This window comes from Mirounga leonina, unplaced genomic scaffold (assembly GCF_011800145.1).
Source record: "Mirounga leonina isolate KUSES-001 unplaced genomic scaffold, KU_Mleo_1.0 Mir_153, whole genome shotgun sequence".
Classification (NCBI taxonomy): domain Eukaryota; kingdom Metazoa; phylum Chordata; class Mammalia; order Carnivora; family Phocidae; genus Mirounga; species Mirounga leonina.
The window spans coordinates 10,989,803-11,013,621 of record NW_023270387.1 but is presented as its reverse complement, the minus strand read 5'-3'; the positions used below and the strand labels follow the sequence as shown (position 1 = coordinate 11,013,621).

The following is a 23,819-nucleotide window of genomic DNA, read 5'->3' as shown; positions in this document are numbered from 1 at the left end:
TTCTGCCTTATTTATTCTAGCAGTTAGAGCCTCCATTTTTTATTGTACCTCATTAATAGCCTTTTTGATTTTGACTTGGTTAGATTTCAGTTCTTTTATTTCTCCAGAAAGGGTTTCTCTAATAACTTCCATGCTTTTTTCAAGTGCTTGGGCTCTTTTAGATCCTGGTCAGCACTACTCTTGCCCTACTCATACCCCCAAAGAACTGATGACCTCCTGAATTGTATTTTATTCTGTAAACACATGGTCCCACGTTCCCTTGCCTGAGCTCTCATGTTTATATCCCTCATTTAGACCTATAAATGTAGGGGAAAATGAAGCTACTCAGTCAAAGATAATGACAAAGCCACACACTAACTGCAAGGAGAACGCACTAATGATGACCATTTATCTTGCTCAGATCAGGCTTTCAGGTGGTTTAAGGGGGTTGGGGGTCTTTTAGGCATAATGGACAATAAATATATGAACCACGGGATTTACCTGAACTTGGTTAGACCATTTCTGTTGGAGTCATGCTGCATGGTGGAAAGTGCTCTAAATCAGAGGTCAAAGTGACAGGAATCCTAATCTCAGCTCTGTTTCAAAGCATACTAGATGATCTGGACAAACCATTTAAATTCTACACTCTCAGTTAAGTCAAGCAGATTCGTTATTCCTGCCTCCTGAAGAGATGTCAAGTTGACATTAAATATCAGCCTCTATATAACTAGAACAAATTAAAACCCATAAATCTGTGTATCAGTAGGTGGCAAACTTGAGTGCTTGCTAACACTGGTCTCCTAAGAAGCAACCAAACCAGAACTGCAAATATTTGTCTCTTAGAGGCTCCCTAGGACAGAATGGTCCAGAATGGGTATGACTAAACCCAGTCATACACGTAAGGTTAAAACAGTTTCTCCAACTGTCATCACGTAAAGACATAAAGAAGTATTGTTAAGGCCAGTTCAGTAGAGCACAATCAAGGATGTTGGAAGGATTATTATGTCCTTATGAAACAGACCTCGATTCTTTCATAGACAGATGGACATGTTTAAATATGTTTAACTGCCTCTGTGGGACAGTACAAATGAGACTGTAGAGGGATCCACAGTGTAATCAGCTACTGCTTTCTATGGACACTGGTGCAATAGTCCTGGGTACCTGCTCTTTTGGGCACCATTTCTATCAGTTCAAGACTGCAAACCCCAGATAGATTCAAACTCGTAAGTATAAGCCATTCACTCTCTTGTCTTGAGAGTTAATATCATTGTCTTGCCTCTGTTGTATCTGAGGTTTTATTAATTCAATTCAGCAAATTTTATGGAGTACCTACTATGTCCAAGATAATATGCACTTGAATCCTGGCAAGTGGGTCTTGATGACAAGGTTCAAATGGAATCTAGGCAGTTTCAGCTTTTCGGGAATGGCTGACTACTCTCAATCATTCAAACGTTCAGCTTCATTCACTCTTTTTGTTGTTGTTGTTGGATTTTTATTGTATGTGTACTGTAACTAGACTAATAAGGTCTAAAGACATTAAAATTATCTAATCTGTACTGAGGATTTCGTTTTTCCTCCCCCATTATGCACGAACTAGTAACTGTAGTCTGTGATCTAGGCCTCCCCTTAGGGTGGAGTCCCCTTCACGGAAATAAGCAGAAGGTTGTGGATCCCAGCCAAAAGTATGCAGGCTGCAGCTCCTACCTGTGTTTTCTTTTAGCACAGAGGAGACACACCCCAGTAGTACACTGGTGGCTTCAAAAGAAAGCCCCAGATGACAGCAGGTCCTATGCATAGGATTGAACGTAATCTTTAAAGGTACGAAAACATTCTCCAAATTGTGCAGGTGGGGGAAGAGGTAACACTTACTCTTTGGTACAGAAACTTCTAACGTATATGTATCAACTGGGAATCTAGGGTAGGAGGTGCTTCGAGGGGAGAGTCAATTTGAAAGATGGAAAATTTTAGAAAGGCAGCATTTAAGCAATCTGCTTTTAAAAGACAACTTGAAATTCTTACCCAATGACAAATGAAGATGTAACAAACTTTTTCGGCTTTGGTAGTACTAGAAAAGCTGGTTAAGACAAGAAAAAGGAACCTAATAATAGAATTGTAATAAGGAAGCTGGAAAAACCAAGTTACATTAAAAAGGCCCTGGGAAACTGTGGAAAGAGCCAAGATGTCCATCGACAGATGAATGGATAAAGAAGATGTGGTATATATATACAATGGAATATTATGCAGCCATCAAAAGGAATGGGATCTTGCCATTTGCAATGATGTGGATGGAACTGGAGGGTGTTATGCTGAGCGAAATAAGTCAATCAGAGAAAGACATGTATCATATGACCTCACTGATATGAGGAATTCTTAATCTCAGGAAACAAACTGAGGGTTGCTGGAGTGGGGGGTGAGGTGGGAGGGGTGGGGTGGCTGGGTGATAGACACTGGGGAGGGTATGTGCTATGGTGAGTGCTGTGAATTGTGCAAGACTGTTGAATCACAGATCTGTACCTCTGAAACAAATAATGCAATATATGTTAAGAAAAAAAATAAAGATAGGAGGGGAAGAATGGAGGGGGGGGAATCAGAGGGGGAGACGAACCATGAGAGATGATGGACTCTGAAAAACAAAGTGAGGGTTCTAGAGGGGAGTGGGGTGGGAGGATGGGTTAGCCTGGTGATGGGTATTAAAGAGGGCACGTTCTACATGGAGCACTGGGTGTTATGCACAAACAATGAATCATGGATCACTACATCAAAAACTAATGATGTAATGTATGGTGATTAACATAACAATTAAAAAATTTTTAAAAGGCCTTGGGATAAAATGATGATCAGGGTCAACATTTGCTGAGATGTTTTATCTACAGTTTGTGTTTAAGGGAAGAGAATAGGAAATCTGTTAGGGAACAAAATAGCCTGGACACCTAAACATGAGCAACCCTGCATCCTCCAGGCCATTAACGGCTCAGTTTCATAGAATCCATGGTGGGCTTCCTGTCTCAGAACAGCGTTTCTGTTGAAGGTACAAGCTGATCGCCAAAGATGGCCGCTGGGAGGACAATAAGAGCAGCTTCTATGTAGGAGCAGGGCAAGGTTCTGTTCTGGGAGAAACTTAGGACAAAAGAATCAAGAGGTATAAACTTTTCATGTATTTCTGCATTTTCTTTCTGCTGTGCATGTGTTTGTTTTGTATTATCTCTTGTAGGATCCTCATCATGAGAAGTATGGCAAATCGTAAATCACTGTTGATACAGTTTATATTGGCCTCCTGGATCATTTTTACAGTTTTTCAAAATTCCACTAAGGTAGGAATTGCTTTCTTTCTGTGTCTTACTTTTACTTCATACTTTACCTGTTCTAGGAAAATTCAAACAGGGATGCCTGCGTGGCTTAGACAGTTAAGGTCATGAGATCAAGTTCTGCATCTGGCTCCTTGTTCAGCAGGGAGCCTGCTTCTCCCTTTGCCTGCCATGCTCCCCCCTGCTTGTGCTCTTGCACTCTCTTTCTGACAAATAAAAAATCTTAGAGAGAGGAAGGAAGGAAGGAAGGAAGAAAAGGAAAGGAAGGAAGGAAGAGAAAGAAAAAAAGAAAAGAAGGAAAGAAAAGAAAGAAAGGAAAGGAAAGAAAAGATTAAAAAAAAAAAGGAAAGTCCAAACAATGAGACTTACTAAATTGTAGTAGGGGAATTTCAACAGCTTACACAACTTTGAAGAGCCAACTTATTTGGGGACACCTGAGGGGCTCAGTTGGTTGAGTGTCCAACTCTTGATCTTGTCTCAGATCTTGATCTCAGGGTGATGAGTTCAGACCCCACGTTGGGCTCCATGCTGGGTGTGGAGCCTACTTAATAAAAAACAAATAAAAGAATCAACATATTTGATTATTATGCAGCTTGGGTGAGGAGGATGTTGTGTTCATGTGTGTGTGCATGCGCGTGTGTGTGTATGCATGCACACTTCTTTTGTCACTTACAAATGCCCCTGCAATGATTTTCTCCCAATGTTTAGCTTGTTTTTTCACCTTTAAGGGAATTTCTGAACAATACATTTTCCTGTCTACATAGTAAAATTTATCTGCCTTTTTAAACAGTCAATTCTTTTTGAGTATTAAGAAACCCTTCCCTACTTCAGTGTCAGATTATTTATCTAAATATTCTACTTAAGCTTTTAAAGGTTGCTCTAGACATTTAACTCTGCAACAGATCTGAATTTTCTTTTTTTTGCTGATTTTTATTTCTGTATGGATGATCACCTTTTCAGGTCTTCTTATTTTGTAGTTGTTTCTTTCTATGCTGATTCTTGTCATGTATCAAAATTTCTGATCAGGATGGGTCCCTTTCTGTTCTCTTTGTTCTATTCCATTGACCTATGTATCTTCCCTGTATCAATACCACATTGCTATAATTAATATAAATAATAATAATAATAATTAGTTTCATAGTTAGTCATGAAAGCTTCTAGGTCAAGTTACCACCACTTAATCTACTTCACAAGTTTCCCGGCCAGGATTGGCCCTTTACTCTTTTATTATTATATGTTTTAGAGTCAGTCTGTCAGATATGATGGAAAAATCTTACTTAAATTTTATGTGCATTACATTAACCATGCAGTTCAAATTGGGAAAACTGACATGTTTATAATATTATTTTACTCTTTACAAACATGTAATCTCTGTCCATTTATTTAGGTTTTCTTCAAGATCTTTCAGTAAATTTAAAAATTTTTGGATACCTGTCTTCTACATCTTTTATTAGATTTATAACTAGGTACTTTATAATTTTTTTGTTGCTGTTGTAAATGGTGTTTTTATTTTATTTTTTATTTTTTTATTATTATGTTCCCTTAGCATTTTCTAATTCCTTCTTGCTGGTGTAGAAGAATGCAGTTGACTTTTGCATATTGAACAGCAATATTTTGCTTTGCAAGGTCTCTGATTCATTAGTTGAGGGATGCAAATATCACCTAGCATCTCCCCAAGGATAGAAATATACTTGCTCTAAAGTTTTGTTGTGCATTTTCTATTTCTGTTCCTTTGTCTTCTCTTTACTGAACTTGATACTTTTCTTTCTTGAGTTGGCTTTCATAAAATTTTTGCTAATCCTTGGTTGTATGTCCATTCTTATACTTAAGGTTCTATGGTGGCCAGACTGAGTCCTGTTACCTATTTTCTCCAGCATGTTTGTAGCAGAGCTGCAAAAGTACTCAAGGCAATAAATGCTCCCCATTTGTCTGGGGTGTTGCCAGGCACACAGGGTCCTATCCTACACCCTCCAACTTAAATACCTAGAGTTTTTATGCACAGTAAAGTACAGAAGTCCCCATTTCTAGCTGCCTGGCCAGGCACAGGTGGAAAAATAGGGAAGCAGTAACCAGCCCAGTATGTCCTCCCATGGGCTACTCCTTTATCCTCTCTTATTCCAATTATCAACTTCCTCCAAGTTTGGAGTATCCTTGGAGTGGCTTCCATCTTCTGCAGAATTCTCATTGACATGCATTTGGAGCCATGGTTTTCTTCATTGATCTAAGTTCATCTGCCTTTTGTTTTTCAGATTTCTTTTTTTTTTTTTTTTGAGGTATCTCTCCACCCAGTGTGGGGCTCAAACTCATGACCCTGAGATCAAGAATCTTATGCTCTACCAACTGAGACAGCAAGGCACCCCTATTTTTCAGATTTCTTATAAATTCTGGTCTAATTAAGGTATCTCATCCTATTTCCTAGAATACTTAGAAATTTTTAATTTTTTTTCTATCTTTCCTTAGATTTTCTGGTGGGAAATTGAGGCTATAATATGTCCTTTGTCCTCCATCTTTTTTTTTTTTTTTTTAAGATTTTATTTATTTATTTGAGACAGAGAGAATGAGATACAGAGAGCATGAGAGGGAAGAGGGTCAGAGGGAGAAGCAGACTCCCTGCCGAGCAGGGAGCCTGATGTGGGACTCGATCCAGGGACTCCAGGATCATGACCTGAGCCGAAGGCAGTCGCTCAACCAACTGAGCCACCCAGGCACCCCTTTGTCCTCCATCTTGAATCAGGTTTTCCTGCTTATTTTTACCAAAAAAATTTTTTGTCCAGAGTAGTATTCTATCATACTAAAAATCACTTAAAATTTCCATTTGCTGAAGTTGTAGCAATTAAAAAGTACCTGATAATGTATTGTGATGGTTAAGTACCTGATAAGGTATTGTGATGATTAATGTACATATTCTCTAGGTCATTACTCATTTTTTTATCTAAATAAATAGCAACTACTGAGACAGTAGTTTTAAGTTCCTATAGCAACTACTGAGACAGGTTTTAAGTTTATAATTATTATTGTGGATTTTTATGTCCCTTTAATTCTGTCAATTTTTGTTTCACTTATAAACACATGTACGTGTAGGTACAATACACATTTATGATGCTATGTTTTCTGACAAATTGACTCTTACCACTGTGAAATGTCCATCTCTATGTCTAGTGACATGCTTTGTCTTGAAGTCTATTTTAACATTAATATTAGCTTTTTCATGCTTACATGGCATGTTTCCCATCTTTACTTTCAATCTATAGATAACTTTATACTTAAACTACATTTTTGATAAGCAGCAAATAGTTGGGTCTTGCTTTTTTATCTCTGTCTTGTAATAGCATGTTTAGTCAACTTATTGTTAATGAAATTTTTGAGCGGATTTAGGTCCATCAGTTTACTGTTTGTTTTCTCTTTGGCCCCTCTGTTCCTCTTTTTGGATTAATTGATTTTTTTTTTTTTAGAATTTCCTGTTAGTTTCTTTATTATTTTTACAGCTGTAGTTTTTTTTTTTTAAGTAGTTCCTCTAGGGATTATAATGCATGTTCTTTTATAGTTAATATCATGCTACTTCATGTGATCTGTAATAACCTTTCAACTATTTACTTCCATCTATTTGCCACCCCATTCTTTATGCTATCATTGTCATATTATTACAAAATTACAATTTTTACTTTGGCTCAGGTCATGATCCCCGAGTCCTGGGATCAAGTCCCACACTGGGCTTGCTCAGCAGGGAAGCTGCTTCTCCCTCTGCCTGCCGCTCCCTCTGCTTGTGCTCACATGCTCTCTCTCTCTCACAAATAAATTTTTTAAAAAAAGACCTTTAATAGTGTTCACCACATTGGATCAAAATAATTCTATTTCTGAGTTCTTACAAATAACCTGGATTGCAAAGATTTATACCAAAACATTTATACTGAAGTATAAGCAAGAGAAAAGTTGAGTGTAATAAATGTCCAAAAAGGTGGGAATATGTAAAATATTAAGCTGTATCCATAGGCTGGAATACTATGTGAGCCAGTGACATAAGGTGGAGTTTTTAACAACACTGTTTTTAAAAATATCAAAATTCATTGGTAATATTCGGTTTGTTCACAATCATGTGAAATAGCATATAGAGAATGAAAGAAAAATCACCAAAATGTTAACAGTAGTTATCAATTATGACAGATTCAACCAATTATGGTTGTCATAATTGTCACTGATTTTTGTTTCCTATACAGTTTGGCATTCTCCCATTTTTAATAATCAGTGTTAATTTATGATTAGAAAATAAATATTTTTGTAAGCCTATGTTTATTATCTCCTAAGTTAACTAAAACAATCTGAAAAATACTAATAAATATCATAGGATGTTTAAGCAACATACAAAATATCAAATAGAAAAAAATAATCATATTTTACATAAAAGCCCCATGCATCTTAAACATTTTCTTAAGGATTTTTTTAATGACTGAATTCTAGTTTTAAGATTAAAAAATAATAGAACGGTAAACATTTGTTGTGTGCTATGCAGTTAAAAAACATTTTTCCACGTCTTCACAACTGCCCAGCAAAGGTGTATTTTATCGTCACCACTCTAAGGAAGAAGATTCTAGAACCCAAAATATATCAGCCAGTGAAAAATGGAGTTCCACCACCAAATTATTTTGCCCATGAAACATATATGATAATAAAATCTCAATATCATTTTATTTTATATCTCCCATTATTATATAAAAGATCAAAGTTGGCTAACTTACCAAAAATTATTATATTACATAAAACAGTCTCTATATTCTTTATTGTATTCATTATCATTTCAGATATGGACTGCACTTAAGTTGCCCATCTCCCTCCATCACTGGAACTTTATCATGAAGTCCTCAAGTCCTGAATTACCACTGCATCCAGTAGTTTCATCAGCAGAGACTGAGCTAAGAATAAAGAGAATCATGGAAAAACTAGACCAGCTGATCCCCCCCAGACCTTTCACCCACATGAACACCACCACCAGTGCCACACACAGCACAGCCACCATCCTCCACTCTCGAGACACCTACTGCAGGGGGGATCAGCTAGACATCCTCCTGGAGGTGAGGGACCGCTTGGAACGCAGGAAGGAATATGGCGGGGATTTCCTGAGGGCCAGGATGTCCTCCCCAGCGCTGAAGGCAGGTGCTTCAGGAAAGGTGACAGACTTCAACAACGGCACTTACCTTGTCAGTTTCACCCTCTTCTGGGAGGGCTGGGTCTCTTTGTCTCTCCTGCTCATCCACCCCAGTGAAGGAGTGTCGGCTCTCTGGAGGGCAAGGAACCAAGGCTATGACAGGGTGATCTTCACAGGCCAGTTTGCCAGTGGCACCTCCCATGTCAATACTGATTGTGCCCTGGTTTTAAACTCCAGTGCTGAGCTGTGTGAGTACCTGGATGCTCAAGACCAAGAAGCCTTCTACTGTGTGAGACCTCAGCACATGCCATGTGCTGCACTCACTCACATGCAATCCAAAAACACGGATGTTTCTTATCTTAGCAGACAAGAATGGAGCCTCTTTGAAAGGTAAATAATTATTTCTGGAGACTCCCTGGGAAAATATGGTAATGATTTAGCCTCCATGTTGATCCAAAGGAAAGTGCTATGAATATATCAATTTTGGGACTCTGTGAAGAGCCATTTTAGGAAAAAATCTGTGAATTCATTTGGGGACAGTGTTTACATTCCAGTCATCCCCAGTCTTTTTGGATATTTAACCCTTATCATTGAAACAAAAAGATATACAAACAGAATAAAAATTGAAGGGGAATGAGAAACATACACATAAGTGTGTGCTCAAATATATATTCTTACTGCACCTCAATAAATTACCTTGCACACCTTCTAGGCATCTGTACCCCTGGGACTAATAAGCAAAGGAAGGGAAATTTAATCATTGACCTGGAACTGTGGGTAAGGTAGTCAGTTATCAGCACTAAGAAATAACTGAAGCAATTAGTAATGTGGCTTCTTGTGTTTCCTGATCTTTGGGGTCACCTGCAGATTAATTTCTGTATCTGTCTCTTTAAGGTCAAATGTCGGTGTAGAGATTATGGAAAATAATGCCATTAATGTCTCCAAATGCAACAACAGTAAGTTCTCCCTGTGATGATGGGTGGTGTTTAGCACTAAACTCATTTAAAGGGTTTCTTCTGGTGGACTTGTTCACTGTTATCAGTCCTATTGGTACTCTACACATCAGGCTTCTCTGTGGTGAGCCCAAGTGAATAAATGATTGGAATCACTAGGATATCATAAACCTGTTTTAGTAATTTTAACTCATCATTAATCTATTTATCAGGCAACAGATTACCTGCTCATCCAACACAATAACCTTCAAATATCAAAACTCTCTACACCTAGGTGTTTCCCTCCCCACATCATAACCATCATCCCCTTCCCACATCACTATAAGCCCAAAAATCACCATCTAAAAGTTTCCAACCTGCCATTTAAGAGTCTCTTATGTCGAGATATGTTTCTTTTATACTCAATTTGTTAAGAGTTCTTATAAATGTATATTGAATTTTGTCATGTTCATTCTCTGCATCTGTTAAGGTGATCATATGATTTGTATCCTAGTTTGGTAATATGGTGTGTCACCTTGATTTGCAGGTACTGAACCATCCTTGCATTCCTGGAATGAATCCCACTCAGTTGTGGTGTATGATCTTTTTAATTTATTATTAGTATTGTTGAATTTGGTTTGTTAATATTTTGTTAAGGGTCTTTGCCTAGTTTTGGTATCAGGGTAGTGCTGGCCTCGTAAAATGAGTTTGGAAGCATTCCTTTCTTTAAAATTTTTTAGAATAATTTGAGAAAACTAGGTATTAATTTTTCTTTAGCTATTTATTAGAATTTACCTGTGAAGCTGTCTGGTCCTGGACTTTTGCTTTTTGAAAAGTTTTGAATTACTGATTCAATTTCATTCCTTGTAATTGTTCTATTCAGATTTTCTGTTGCTTTATGATTCAGAGTTGGAAAGCTGTTCATTTCTTCTAGGTTTTCCAAGTTTTTGGCATGTAATTATTCATATAATCTCTTATGATATTTTATATATGTAGTATCATTTGAAGCTCTGTTTTCATTTTTTAAGATTTTATTTATTTGAGAGTGAGAGAGAGAGAGCTCATGAATGTGGGGAGGGGCAGAGGAAGAGGGAGAAGCAGTCTCCCCATGGAGCAGGGAGCCCCATGCAGAACTCGATCCCAGGACCCTGGGATCATGACCTGAGCCAAAGGCAGATGCTTAATCGACAGCCACCCAGGTGCTCCTCCTTTTTAATTTCTGATTTTGTGTTCTCGTTTTTGTTGACAGATCTGGCTAGAGGTTTATTTATTGATTTTGTTTACCTTTTCAAAGAACCAGCTTTTAGTTCATTGATCTTTTCTATTTTTTTTTTCAGTCTCTGTTTCATTTATTTCCACTCTGATCTTAAATAAGTCTTCTCTTCTACTAACTTTAGGCTTTGTTCTTTTTCTCTAGTTTCTTTAGGTATAAAATTGGACTGTTTATTTGGACTTTATTTTTTGCTATATTGCTACAGGCTTTCTCTTAGAACTGTTTTTGCAGTGTCCCATGGATTTGGAGGAGTTGTGGTTCCATTTTCATTTGTCTCAAGGTATTTTTTTATTTCCTCTTTGATGTCTTTCTAACCCATTAGTCATTTAGTAACATGCTGTTTAGTCTCCATGTGTTCATGTTTTTTCCAGTTCTTCTTGTAATCAATTCCTAGCTTCATACTGCTGTCATTGGAAAAGATGCTTGATAAGATTTCAGTCTTCTTGAATTTAATGAGACTTGTTTTGTGGACTAATGTGATCTACCCTGGAGAATGTTTCCTATGCTCCTTAAAAAATGTGTATTCTGGGGCACCTGGGTGGCTCAGTCGTTAAGCGTCTGCCTTCAGCTCAGGTCATGATCCCGGGGTCCTGGGATCGAGCCCCACGTCGGGCTCCCCGCTCGGTGGGAAGCCTGCTTCTCCCTCTCCCACTCCCCCTGCTTGTGTTCCCTCTCTCCTCGTCTCTCTCTCTGTCAAATAAATAAATAAAATCTTTTAAAAAAAATGTGTATTCTGAAGTTTTTGAATGAAATGTTCTATATATATGTTAAGTCTATTTGATCTAATATTTAAGACCAATGTTTCCTTATTGATTTTCTGTCTGGATGATGTACCCATTGATGGAAGTGTGGAGTATGTAAGTCTCCTACTATTATTGTATTACTGTCAATTTCCTCCTGTGCCTGTTAATATTTGCTTTATGTATTTAAGTGCTCCTATGTTGGGTTGCATATATACTACAAGTATTATATCCCCTGCTTGGATTTAGCCCTTTATCATTGTAGTGATGCCTTTCTTTGCCTTTTGTTACAGTCTCTGTTTTAAAGTCTATTTTGTCCTATACAAATATTGTGTACCAGCTTTCTTTTTATTTTCATTTGCATGGAATATCTTGTTTTCCTTCACTTTCAGCTTGTATGTCTTTAGATCTGAAGTGAGTCTCTTGTAGGCAGCATACAGGTGGTCTTATTATTTTTTTTTATTTGGTTTTGGTTTTTGCCACCCTATGTCTGTTTTTTCTTTCTGAGAACTTTTATTACAAATTTAATTTATTTATAGTGAATATGCCTATTCAGATTTTCTATTTCATCTTGTATTGATTTTGGTAAGTTGTGTTTTTCAAAGAATTTATCCATTTCATCTAAATTTTGAAATTTGTTGGCATACACTTTATTGTAATACTGCCTTATTACCCTTTTAATGTCTGCAGAAACTTTAGTGATACTTTTTCGTTTCTAATATTGGTAACTTGTGCCGATTCTTTTTTTCCCTTTTGATTGGAGCATTTAGTCCATTTAAATTTAAAGTAATTCTTGATAGGTATTTATTTATTGCTATTTTATTCATTGTTTTCTGGTTCTTTTTGTGGTTCTTCTATTCCTTTCTTCTTCTCTTTTCTCTTCCCTTTTGGTTTATTTTCTTGATGGTTATATTTGGGTTCCTTTCTCTTTTGTGCATCTATTGTAGGTTTTGGCTTGTGGATACCATAAGGTTCATATATTGGTGTGTATGTGTGTGTGTGTGTGTGTATTTTAAGCTGATAGTCACTTAAATTCAAATGCATTCTAAAACAGTACAATTTGACTCTCGCCCCCACCCGCCTGCCCATTTGGGTTTTTTTGATGTCTTTTTTTTACATCTTTTTATTTTGTATATCCTTTAAGTGCTTATTATAGTCATAGTTTAACCTATTTTTGTATTTAACTTTCATACTAGTTAAGTGGCTGATTTACTGCCTTTATTGCATATTTGCCTTTATCAATGATTTTTTCATATATATATATATATATATATATATATATATATATATATATACACACACCATATATTTACATATAAATATATGTATATATTTCTAGTTATAGCCTATTTTCTGTTTAAAGAAAACCCCTTATAGGGACACCTGGGTGGCTCAGTCGGTTAAGCGTCTGCCTTCAGCTCAGGTCATGATCCCAGGGTCCTGGGATCAAGTCCCGCATCAGGCTTCCCGTTCCACGGGGAGCCTGCTTCTCCCTCTGCCTTTCTCTCTCTCTATCTCTCATGAATAAATAAATAAAATCTTTAAAAAAAAAAAAAAGAAAAAGAAAACCCCTTATAGTTTCTTATAAGTGCAGTTTAGTGGTAATTAACTCCTTTAGTTTTTGCTACTCCAGGAAACTCTATTATTTCCTTCAATTCTGAATGATAACCTTGCTAGGTAGAGTATTTTTATTGTAAGTTTATCCTTTCAGCCCTCTAAATATATGCTTCCACTCCCTTCTGGCCTGCAAAGTTTCTGCTAAACATCAGCTGATAGTCTTATGGTGTTTCCTATGTATGTGATTGTTTTTCTCTTGCTGATTTTAAGATTCTCTATCTTTAACTTTTGCCATTTTAGTTGGCATACCATGTCTTGGTATAGGTCTCTTTGGATTCAACTGGTTTGGGACTTTCTTTGCTTCCTAGACCTGGATGTCTATTTCCTTCTCCAGGTTAGAGAAGTTTTCAGCCATTATTTATTCAAATAAGTTTTCTGCCCATTTATTTCTTTTTCTTCTTCTGGGATCCTTATAATGTAAATATTAGTATTCTTTTTTAAAAAAAAATTTTATTGTTATGTTAATCACCATACATTACATCATTAGTTTTTGATGTAGTGATCCATGATTCATTGTTTGTGCATAACACCCAGTGCTCCATGCAGAACATGCCCTCTTTAATACCCATCACCAGGCTAACCCATCCTCCCACCCCCCCTCCCCTCTAGAACCCTCAGTTTGTTTTTCAGAGTCCATCATCTCTCATGGTTCATCTCTCCCTCTGATTTCCCCCCCTTCATTCTTCCCCTCCTGCTATCTTCTTCTTCTTCTTCTTTTTTTTTTTTTTGTAACATATATTGCATTATTTGTTTCAGAGGTACAGATCTGTGATTCAACAGTCTTGCACAATTCACAGCGCTCACCATAGCACATACCCTCTCCAGTGTCTATCACCCAGTCACCCCATCCCTCCCACCCCCCCACCACTCCAGCAACCCTCAGGTTGTTTCCTGAGATTAAGAATTCCTCATATCAGTGAGGTCATATGATACATGTCTTTCTCTGATTGACTTATTTCGCTCAGCATAACACCCTCCAGTTCCATCCACATCGTTGCAAATGACATGATCTCATTCCTTTTGATGGCTGCATAATATGCCATGGTATATATACACCACATCTTCTTTATCCATTCATCTGTCGATGGACATCTTGGCTCTTTCCACAGTTTGGCTTAAATATTAGTATTCTTGATGTTATTCCATGGCTACCTTGGACTCTTCTTATGTATTTTTTTTTTATTTTTTAAATTTATTTTATGATGTTGAGGTATCTTTCTTCTATCCCTACTTTCTTGAGGGTTTTTATCAAGTAAGGATACTGTATTTTGTAAATGCTTTTTCTGTATCTATTGAAAGGATCATATCAAACTCAACACCCAAAAAACAAATAATCCAGTTAAGAAATGAGTAGAAGACATGAATAGACACTTTTCCAGAGAAGACATCCAGATGTCCAACAGACACAGAAAAAGATGCTCAACATCATTCATCATGAGGGAAATACAAATCAAAACCATAATGAGATACCACCCACACCTGTCAGAATGGATAAAATTAACAAGTCAGGAGATAACAGGTGTTGGCAAGAATGTGGAGAAAAGGTAACTCTTTTGCACTGTTGGTGGGAATGTAAAGTAGTGCAGACACTCTGGAAAATAGTATGGAAGTTCCTCAGGAAGTTAAAAATAGAACTACCCTACAGCCCAGCAATTGCACTACTAGGTATTTATCCAAAGGATAAAAAAAATGCTGATTCTAAGGGGCACATGCAGCCCAATGCTTACAGCATTACTATCAATAATAACCAAGTCATGGAAAAAGCCCAAATGTCCATTGATTGATGAATGAGTAAAGAAGATGTGGTGTGTGTGTATCTATATATAACATATATAACATACACACACACACACACGCTGGAATATTACTCAGTGATCAAAAAGAATGAAATCTTGGCATTTGCAACAATGTGGATGGAGCTAAAGGGTATTATGCTAAGCGAAATACGTCAATCAAAGAAAGACAGACGTCATAGGATTTCACTCATATGTGGAATATAGGAAACAAAACAGATGAACATAGGGGAAGGGAAGGGAAAATAAGATAAAAACAGAGAGGGAGGCCAAACTATAGTTAAGAGACTTAACTATAGAGAAAAAGCTGAGGGTTGCTGGAGGGGAGGTGTGGTGGGGGGAGGTATGGACTAAATAGGTGATGGGCATTAAGGAGGGCACTTGTTGGGGTGAGCACTGGGGGTTATATGTCAGTGATGAATCACTAAATTTTACTCCTGAAAATGCCCCCCCCCCCCCAAAAAGTATTTGTGCCATTCAGCTTGGGTGATTTCCACTATTCTGTCTTCCAGATTGCTGTTCCATTCTTTCATCTAATCCACTGTTGATTTACTCTAGTTTACTTTCCATTTCAGTTTGTATTCTTTAGCTCTGGTTCATTTTTACATTTTCTAACTCTTTGTTGAAGTTCTCCATTTGCCCATTTTGGTCAGCATCTTTATAACCATGACTTTGAACTCTTTATCAGGTACATTAGTTATCTCTGTTTCATTAGGGTTTTTTTCTGGGGTTTTATTTTCCTTTTTCATTTGGAACATAATTCTTTGCTCCTTGTTTTGCTTGACTTTTTGTGGGGTTTTTTCTATGAATTAAGCTGAATAGGTACCTCTCTTAGTCTTAAAATAGTGGCCTTGTGTAGGAGCATCCCCTGTGTAAACTGTGTGCCTGGTGGTTTTGGTGGGATGGCTGGGGCTAGAGCAGGCATGGGTCCTGGGGTCTTCAGGGTGTTATTGATGAGATAGCTGGGCCTGGAATGGGCATGGGCCAGGGAATCCTGCTATGTCCATCCTTGCAAGATGGCTGAGTCTGGAGTTGGTGCATACCAGGGAGTTCATGGTCTGCACCATGCCAGGGCTGCTTGGGCTACATGGGCAGATGGCTGGGTCAGGCATGGCCTGGGGAAATCCTGTGGCATGCCACTCTGGGGCCCCTTCGCAGGACAGATGGAGCTGGGGGGGGGGGCTGTGAAGGGGGGTTGGGACAGGTTGGTGCCCTTAGGGGCAGCTGGAGCTGACGTGAACTAGAGGCCCAGGACTTGCTAGGGCAGCCCTAGTAAGCTGGCTACAGCACCTGGACCCTGCTCCCATCCATGCTATTACAGTGGAGGGGGAATGTTAAAAAAAAAAAAAAGGCACTTGTCAGCATCTCCAACTCCAGAAAGTTTCAGTAGTTCCCCTACTTGCTTGGCAGATGATTCAGTGTGAGTAAATGGATTTCCTTCACTTATAGACTAGTTGCCTTTTAAATAGCTATTTTTTGCTGTGCCCCAGGACAAGCAAGTCTGTGCGTGGGCACCCCCATGATATCCCTCCCTAATGCAGGTTGCTGTGCTGGGGGTGGAGGTCCTATGGTTACCACGCCTCCATCTTTTTTATCCTCCTCTATGCGGTCCCTATATCACTTGTTGTGAAGCAGCTGTTCAATCAGCCCTCAGTTCTTCAGGGGGAATTGTTGTATATGTAGTGGTAGATTCAGTGTGTCCATAGGAGGAGGTGAGTTCAGGGTCTTCCTATGCTGCCATCCTGGACCCTATATTCAAAGAATTTACAGTTTGTTGGTGTCATTTAAGACACTATGACAAAGTGTGACAAACTTGGGGTAAAGTGGGCTAAAATGATAAAATAATTGAGTTTTTATTACTAAGCAAGAATTGGTAACTTTACTTTCATAGGAAGTCATTTTTTTTTTTTAAGATTTTATTTCTTTATTTTGACAGAGAGAGAGAGAGACAGTGAGAAAGGGAACACAAGCAGGGGGAGTGGGAGAGGGAGAAGCAGGTTTCCTGCTGAGGAGGGAGCCTGATGCGGGGCTCGATTCCAGGACCCCGGGATCAGGACCCGAGCTGAAGGCAGACGCTTAACGACTGAGCCACTCAGGTGCCCCTCAAATATTTAAATCTTACCCAGAGGGTTCTTTTGGCGGGGGGAACAAGAGGAGAAAACATGTTCTTATATTAAACATTAATGGGCACCATTTAGAAAATTCGTATCAGAGAAAAATTCTACTAAAAATAACTATTACATTAAGAGGATGATGCTTCAGTAGGGTTTTTCACCTCCGTTATGACCTATTAAGAGGATACTTAGAAAAGATAGTAGGCTCTTAATAAATACCAGTGAATATGTGATATTTTAGATCTTGCTGATTTTTTTGGCAGGAAAAACAGTTACAGTGAAAAAGAAATGCAAGTTTGGAGTGGCATCCACAATCCCTGGTGGACATGTCTGGAAAGAGACCTGGAATCCTGTCTCCTGTAGTTTGGCTCCAGTCAAAATGAAAGAATGCCTAAGAGGAAAATTCATATATCTAATGGGAGATTCCACGATCCGCCAGTGGATGGAATATTTCAAAAACAGTATCAACAGTATGCCTCAGTCTAAGATATTATTTATATCCCTTTCAGAAATTTACTTTTTATTTCAAGGAAACAATAGGAAATGCCTCTTCTTCATATTTCTTAATCACCAAAACTTTTTAAGATATCATTGTCTTTCCTTTAAAATAATACATTCATCTGACTGGAAGGGAGCATGTGTAGGAAAGGTTATTACATCCCTATCCCAGTGCATACCTCAGTATGTAGCCAGCATGCTCACAAAATCATTGAAAGAGCTGAAAATAATGTAAAATTTTATATTGTCCATTTTCTACGGTTGGCATGATTATTAAGGGTGTGGATTCTAGATCCAGATCCTCTGGGAGCAAAATCTGGCTTCTCCATGTCCTATCTGGGTAATCTTGGGCAAGTTACATAACTACTGTCCCTCTAAGTTTCTTCATCTGTGAAACTGAGATGAAAATAGTACCCACATGGTAAAATGAAGTAATATATACAATGCCTTTAGAATTGTTTGTTACATAGGTAAGTCCTCTTTGGTGTAACCTATCATCCCTATTATCATTACATGAAAAGAGAGATTCCAGAAGCAAGACAATGACTTTGCATCAGTTAGAAATAATACTTAAAAGCATGGGCCGTGTTGTCTAATGTACATAGACTGTGCACTTAGAAGCTATGGCCTTTGGCGTGTTACTTATTTCTGTGCCTCATTTTCCTCATCCAGCTACAAATAATATTATCTGGTGGTGGTTATGAAGACCAAATGAGATAATGGTTATAAAATACTTAACACAGTGCCCAGTGAACAAGAGCTACTGCAGCTGTATCCCATGTCCAAGTTGGGGCTGGAATCCAGTGGCTAGAATCCTAGTCCAGTTGCTCTATTTACTAAACCAAGGATGCACCAGTAATAATAGAGAATTCACTAGTAGATCTTAGCACTCTTCACTGGCAAACTGTGACTGCCTGCCTACTGGGTCCTGGGTCCTGGCTGTCATCACTGAGAATAGTGCGCCTTCTGTGGCTCCATTATGACCTTTCTGACATGATGCCACTCTTGTGATCTCAAACTTAGAAGGTCAGCTGATCCTTCCAATAAAAAGAGAAAATAGGGGACTTGGCTCCAAGAAATAGGTAGAATTCCCAACAAAAGGGGGAGAGTTGTAAATTATGACCTCTGAACTCCTCCAGACCTCAGTTTCCTCATCTATAAAATTCAGGGTTCGATGGTAATCTTTAGCATCACTTTCTATAACAGTGGGTCTCTTAGGCTATAGAAAGTACAGAATTTAATGAGTTACTTCCTTCTTTGTCTAACCTTTTAAATTGTAGCAAAATGTCTGTTGCACATTTTCTTTTTTTTTTTTTTAAGATTTTATTTATTTATTTGAGAAAGAATGAGAGAGAACACATGAGATGGGATAGGGTCAGAGGGCAAAGCAGACTCCCTGCCAAGCAGGGAGCCCGATGCGGGACTCGATCCAGGGACTCCAGGATCATGACCTGAGCCGAAGGCAGTCGCTCAACCAACTGAGCCACCCAGGCGCCCCTGTTGCACATTTTCTTAAAAGTTAAATTTTATAGCAGGCTTTGGAAAAGGAAATTGAAGTAAATTAGAAGCAGAATGAAGACAATGATACTGCCATTTTCCTTCAACCACTGTTCCAGTGTCTATTTTCAAACACCGTGGGTGAAAACTTTAAATGTAGCCCTTTACTTCAAAGATGGCACTTGTTACAAAGCATTAATAATCCTTTTCTACATACTTTCCTCAGAACTTCTAACTACAAAGCAGCTGGCCCTGGTAGTCTGATAAAGGCCTAATTTATAGGATGAAAAGTGGAAGGACTTCATTTTATTCTATTCGTATTATACTCATATTTTCATGGGTTCTAAGATTGAGTAGACGGTTTTCATAAGAATTGGGAGCAGCTTCAAATCGAGGTGCAGATTCTGTCACTAGCTCTGTAATCTTGAGCAGGTCATTTCATCTCTTGATTTTCTACAACATGACGTGTGTGTGTGTGTGTGTGTGTGTGTAGCAGTTGGTTTCACTTTCCACAGTTTGAGTTACTGTCAACGACAGTCTGGAAGCAGATCATCCTCCTGACATATTGTCAGAAGGTCAATAGTAGCCTCAGTCTGTGTCACAGTGCCTACATCATTCATTTCACTTCATCTCATCATGTAGGCATTTTATCATCTCACATCATCACAGAAAAAGGATGTGTCCCATACAAGAAGATATTTTGAGAGAGATCACATTTACATAACTTTATTGCAGTATATCGTTATAATTGTTCTATTTTATTTTCATTGTTAATCTCTTACTCTGATTTATAAATTAAACTTTATCATAAGTATGTATGTATAGGAAAAAACATTGTATGTGTGTATATATATATGTTTTTTCCTATACATACATACTTATGATAAAGTATGTATGTATAGGAAATGGAGCCACCCTATATATATATACACACCCTATACATATATATACCCTATATATACACACACACACCATATATATATATAGTGTGTGTGTGTGTGTATATATATATATATTGCTATCTGCACTTTCAGACATCCACTGGGGCTCTTAGAATGTATCCTGAATGGATAAGGGGGACTACTGTGTGTGTGTGTGTGTGTGTGTGTGTAGAGGGAGAGGAGCATGATTTGAGGTGTATGAATATATCTAAATAAATGCTTTGTAAACTATGAAGCCCTTCACAAATGAATAGTAATACTATTATAGATGAGATGCTCAGTAACATTCTAAGCATATGAAAAGGAAACACAAAAGTATAGAATATAATTCCAGGGATGCCTGAGTGGCTCAGGTCATGATCCCAGGGTCCTGGGATGGAGTCTCCCATTGGGCTTTCTGCTCAGAGGAGAGCCTGCTTCTCCCTCTGCCTGCCCCTCCTCCTGCTTGTGCTCACTCACTCTCTATCTCTGATAAATGAATAAAATCTTAAATATAAATATATATATATTTATATATAAAAATATATTTTTATATATAAATAAAATATATATTAAGAAATATATATTTATATATATAAATATATATTTATATATATATATTTATATGTATATAATTCCAGTCTTAAGGAAACTTAGAGTATTTGGAGAAATAGGTTTACTCGGTTTTTTTAAATGTAAAAACACTAATTAGTACTTTCTCTATCCTCAAGCTTAATCTACAGCTCACAAGATGTACAAAAATAATACCTAAAAAGTTAACTACATCATGCTCCAATGAAGTTACTTCAGTGATTACCATCCCCAGTCAATTTGCTTCTACATGATTCTACAAGGGAGCATATATAACTCCTTATCTGTAGAACACTTTGGATTGTTCAAATAATTTTCACAACTGTTCCTTCATTTAAGCCTATAATCAGTCATGATTAACTTATTGTAAACACCAAACCTTTTCTTCTGTCTTTATGATCTTTATAACTTTATACTTGTTTCATTTTGGGATTGCCTATTTGTCATCAGCACTGAAGTCAGTGGATCTACATGAATCTGGAAAACTTCAACACCAACTTGCTGTGGACTTGGACGAGAATATCAACATCCAGTGGCAAAAACATGGTTACCCTTTGGTTGGCTCATTGAGCTATTCAGTGAAAGAAATTGAGTACATCGCACGAGTCATTGACAGAACTGGAGGAGGAAAAAACATCATCATTGTAATTTCTCTGGGCCAGCATTTCAGACCCTTCCCCATTGATGTTTTTATCCGAAGGACCCTCAATATCCACAAAGCTGTTCAGCGTCTTCTTCTGAGAAGCCCAGACACTATGGTTATTATCAAGACAGAAAACATCAGGGAGATGCACGGTGATGTGGAAAGATTCAGTGACTTTCATGGTTATGTCCAGTATCTTGCCATTAAGGATATTTTTCAAGACCTCAATGTGGGCATCATTGATGCCTGGGATATAACAATTGCATATGGCACAAATAATGTCCACCCACCTCAATCTGTAGTCAGAAATCAAGTTAGTATATTGCTAAACTATATTTGCTAGATAACACCTCTGAAATCCATTCACTTAATTAAAAACATTTATAAAGTGTTTGCTATCATGCCAGTTCCTGTGTTTGGCTCTGAACTCCCAATTAGCATGAGAGAATCTGCACTATGGCTAATCCATAAACCACCAATTCAACCAAATAAATTATTTCTAATTGGGCCTCCACTTAAGAATAAAAACTAAAAGTGCCCATGAAAAGGACCTACACTTCTTGATCAGAGTCCTGCTACTCTTCACAAATCAGAAGTCAAGACACCTAATGGTTAAAAGTTGTCTCTGATTCGTGGAAATCCAGTGCAATAAAGTTATTTTAAAATATTTGGAGAAAGCAGTCCCATTTTCTTGTTTCTGCTGCTAAAGACAAGCTCAAGATGATTTCCAAGTGGCAAGAGAAGTCCTGTAAGGCAGTTCTCCATGTCTGCAGTCCTAGAGGAGCAACAAAGTTCTAAGCAGGGCTCCCTGGATACTGAAAACCTCTGACTTTTCTCTCCCTGTAAGAACTCCCACTGCTGGAAGCTAATCTGATTTGATAGAATTTATCCTCCAGCAGTATAGAACAATACAGGTAAAGACACAGTTCCCTAGAATTCAAGAAGCTGAGCTTCAGTCCTTTTGTTGACAGTAATTTTACAACTTTGGATAAAGCACTTCAGACCTCTGGGCCTATTTCCCAACTTAAGGAATCAGTCTAAGACTTGTGATTTTTTTCAAACCTTGCTCTGTGCAGATCTGGGTGCTATAGGTGGTACTTCAGGTATCGCCTGCAGGGCAGGACTTAGAACAGGTGCCTGGTGGGCAGGGTACAAGTTCTGCCGCACCATTTCAGCAAGCTATCAGCCAGGTTAACTTATAGGTGTGTTGAACTTGTGGGAGGGCTTTTGATTTGAAGAAAGCTCCACTGCTTAAAACATGTTGGAAAATCATGGATAATCAACAACATTGGTTTCTCTAATCTACACATGTAGGTTAACATTTTAACCTCTTTCTCTTGCATTTTAACAGACCTTCCCAAAACTTGACCAAACAAGAATTATTGATAGAATTTCAGTTGAAAGGGGCAGTATAATTATTATAAAACAATTTGGCATCCTATTCTTCCTTAATTTTTCACTCTAAACCATGCCCCAGATACCACTGGGCCTCTGGCCTACTCTTGATGCTTCTAAGAAAGAACAATTATAATAGAAACATAATCTATTTACCCAGTTTCCTCTGGGTAAGAGATAATTTTCTACTTATTTGCCATGTTCATGGTTCAGTGCCCAGTAAACATTCAGATGGTCAAAAAATATTATGTGCCAGGAACTGTTCTAGTCTTTAGAGATAAAGTGGTCAAAAAGACACATGAATTCTCTGCCATCAAAGAATTTACACTGTAATGAAAAAGATAAAGATATAAATTCCAACCTGCTAAAGTAGTATCAACAAAGTATATGATGTAATATAGTGGACAGTGATGGCATGCTGGTGATGGAGGTGACAAGTATAGTTGAGAAGACATCCCAGAGAGGAAGGCATTTCAAATGAGATCAAACTAGTGGAAAGGAGTCATCCATGAGAGAAAGCAGGGACAGAAAAAAATGACAATTGCAAAACCTCTGAGATATGATGGGGGCTTGGTTTATTTAAGGAACAGGAGATCATTATGCCTGGAGTATTGTCAATGCAGGAAATATGGAGGGAGAAATTAGAGGAAGGCAGGGGCCAGATCATGTATGGCCTGTGTAGCCTATGGCAAGGAGTTTGAATTTTATCCTGATTACAATGGGAAGGCAGTCGAGGGAGGAGAAAATAGAAGGAGCGGGAGAATAAGAGGAGGAGAATGCAAGGGAGGGAGGGACTGGTTACCTGAACCTGGGCATCACTATAGACTCTTGTCGTTGCTAAGGTCAGAATGAACAAGAGTTGTGAAACCAAGGAAACCCAGCACAGCATGTGTTCTGTTAATGAAGTGACTTTCCATGACCACGCTTCAACTGGGGTGAGAATGGATAAGGGGTATTGGAGGTCTTGCTAAAGGGACAGATTTTTTAAAAAGACACAGAGGGCTATAATTTTAGAACAGAGACTAAAAATTAGAATGTGTCCTACAGTTTTTAAGAAAAGAAAGAGAAATATGTTTTTATATATCCCAAGAGATGTATAAATGTATAAATCCTAAGAGAAAGTATAGGCTCAGATAGGGTAATACATTCAGAATAGCTCTCAGAAGTTAGCACTTCTGGTTCTTCCAAAAACTGAATCATCATAAACACAGAAGTAAGTCTCTATGTCTCCTTGACATTTGGTGTGGTCATTTCCCATCTGAGATGATTGCCAAGTGTGTACACAGCAAATGCAAGTTGGTTTTCTAATAGGAGGAAAAAGTGAAAACACCTGGCACTCAGCCTTTTGGGCAGGATGGATTCTTACAGATGGATAAATACTC

General features: G+C 38.0%; 1 protein-coding gene across 1 annotated transcript; it reads left to right on the top strand.

The window, feature by feature from the left end:
- Positions 1 to 2,172: 2,172 nt before the first annotated feature.
- On the top strand, positions 2,173 to 21,712 carry LOC118013259 (NXPE family member 4-like). The gene is made up of 6 exons (XM_035008991.1): positions 2,173 to 2,194; positions 3,191 to 3,290; positions 8,081 to 8,814; positions 9,319 to 9,380; positions 17,157 to 17,363; positions 20,850 to 21,712. The coding sequence occupies exons 1-6, from the start codon at positions 2,190 to 2,192 to the stop codon at positions 21,383 to 21,385; spliced, it is 1,644 nt and encodes a 547-aa protein (XP_034864882.1). The 5' UTR covers positions 2,173 to 2,189; the 3' UTR covers positions 21,386 to 21,712.
- Positions 21,713 to 23,819: the final 2,107 nt, after the last annotated feature.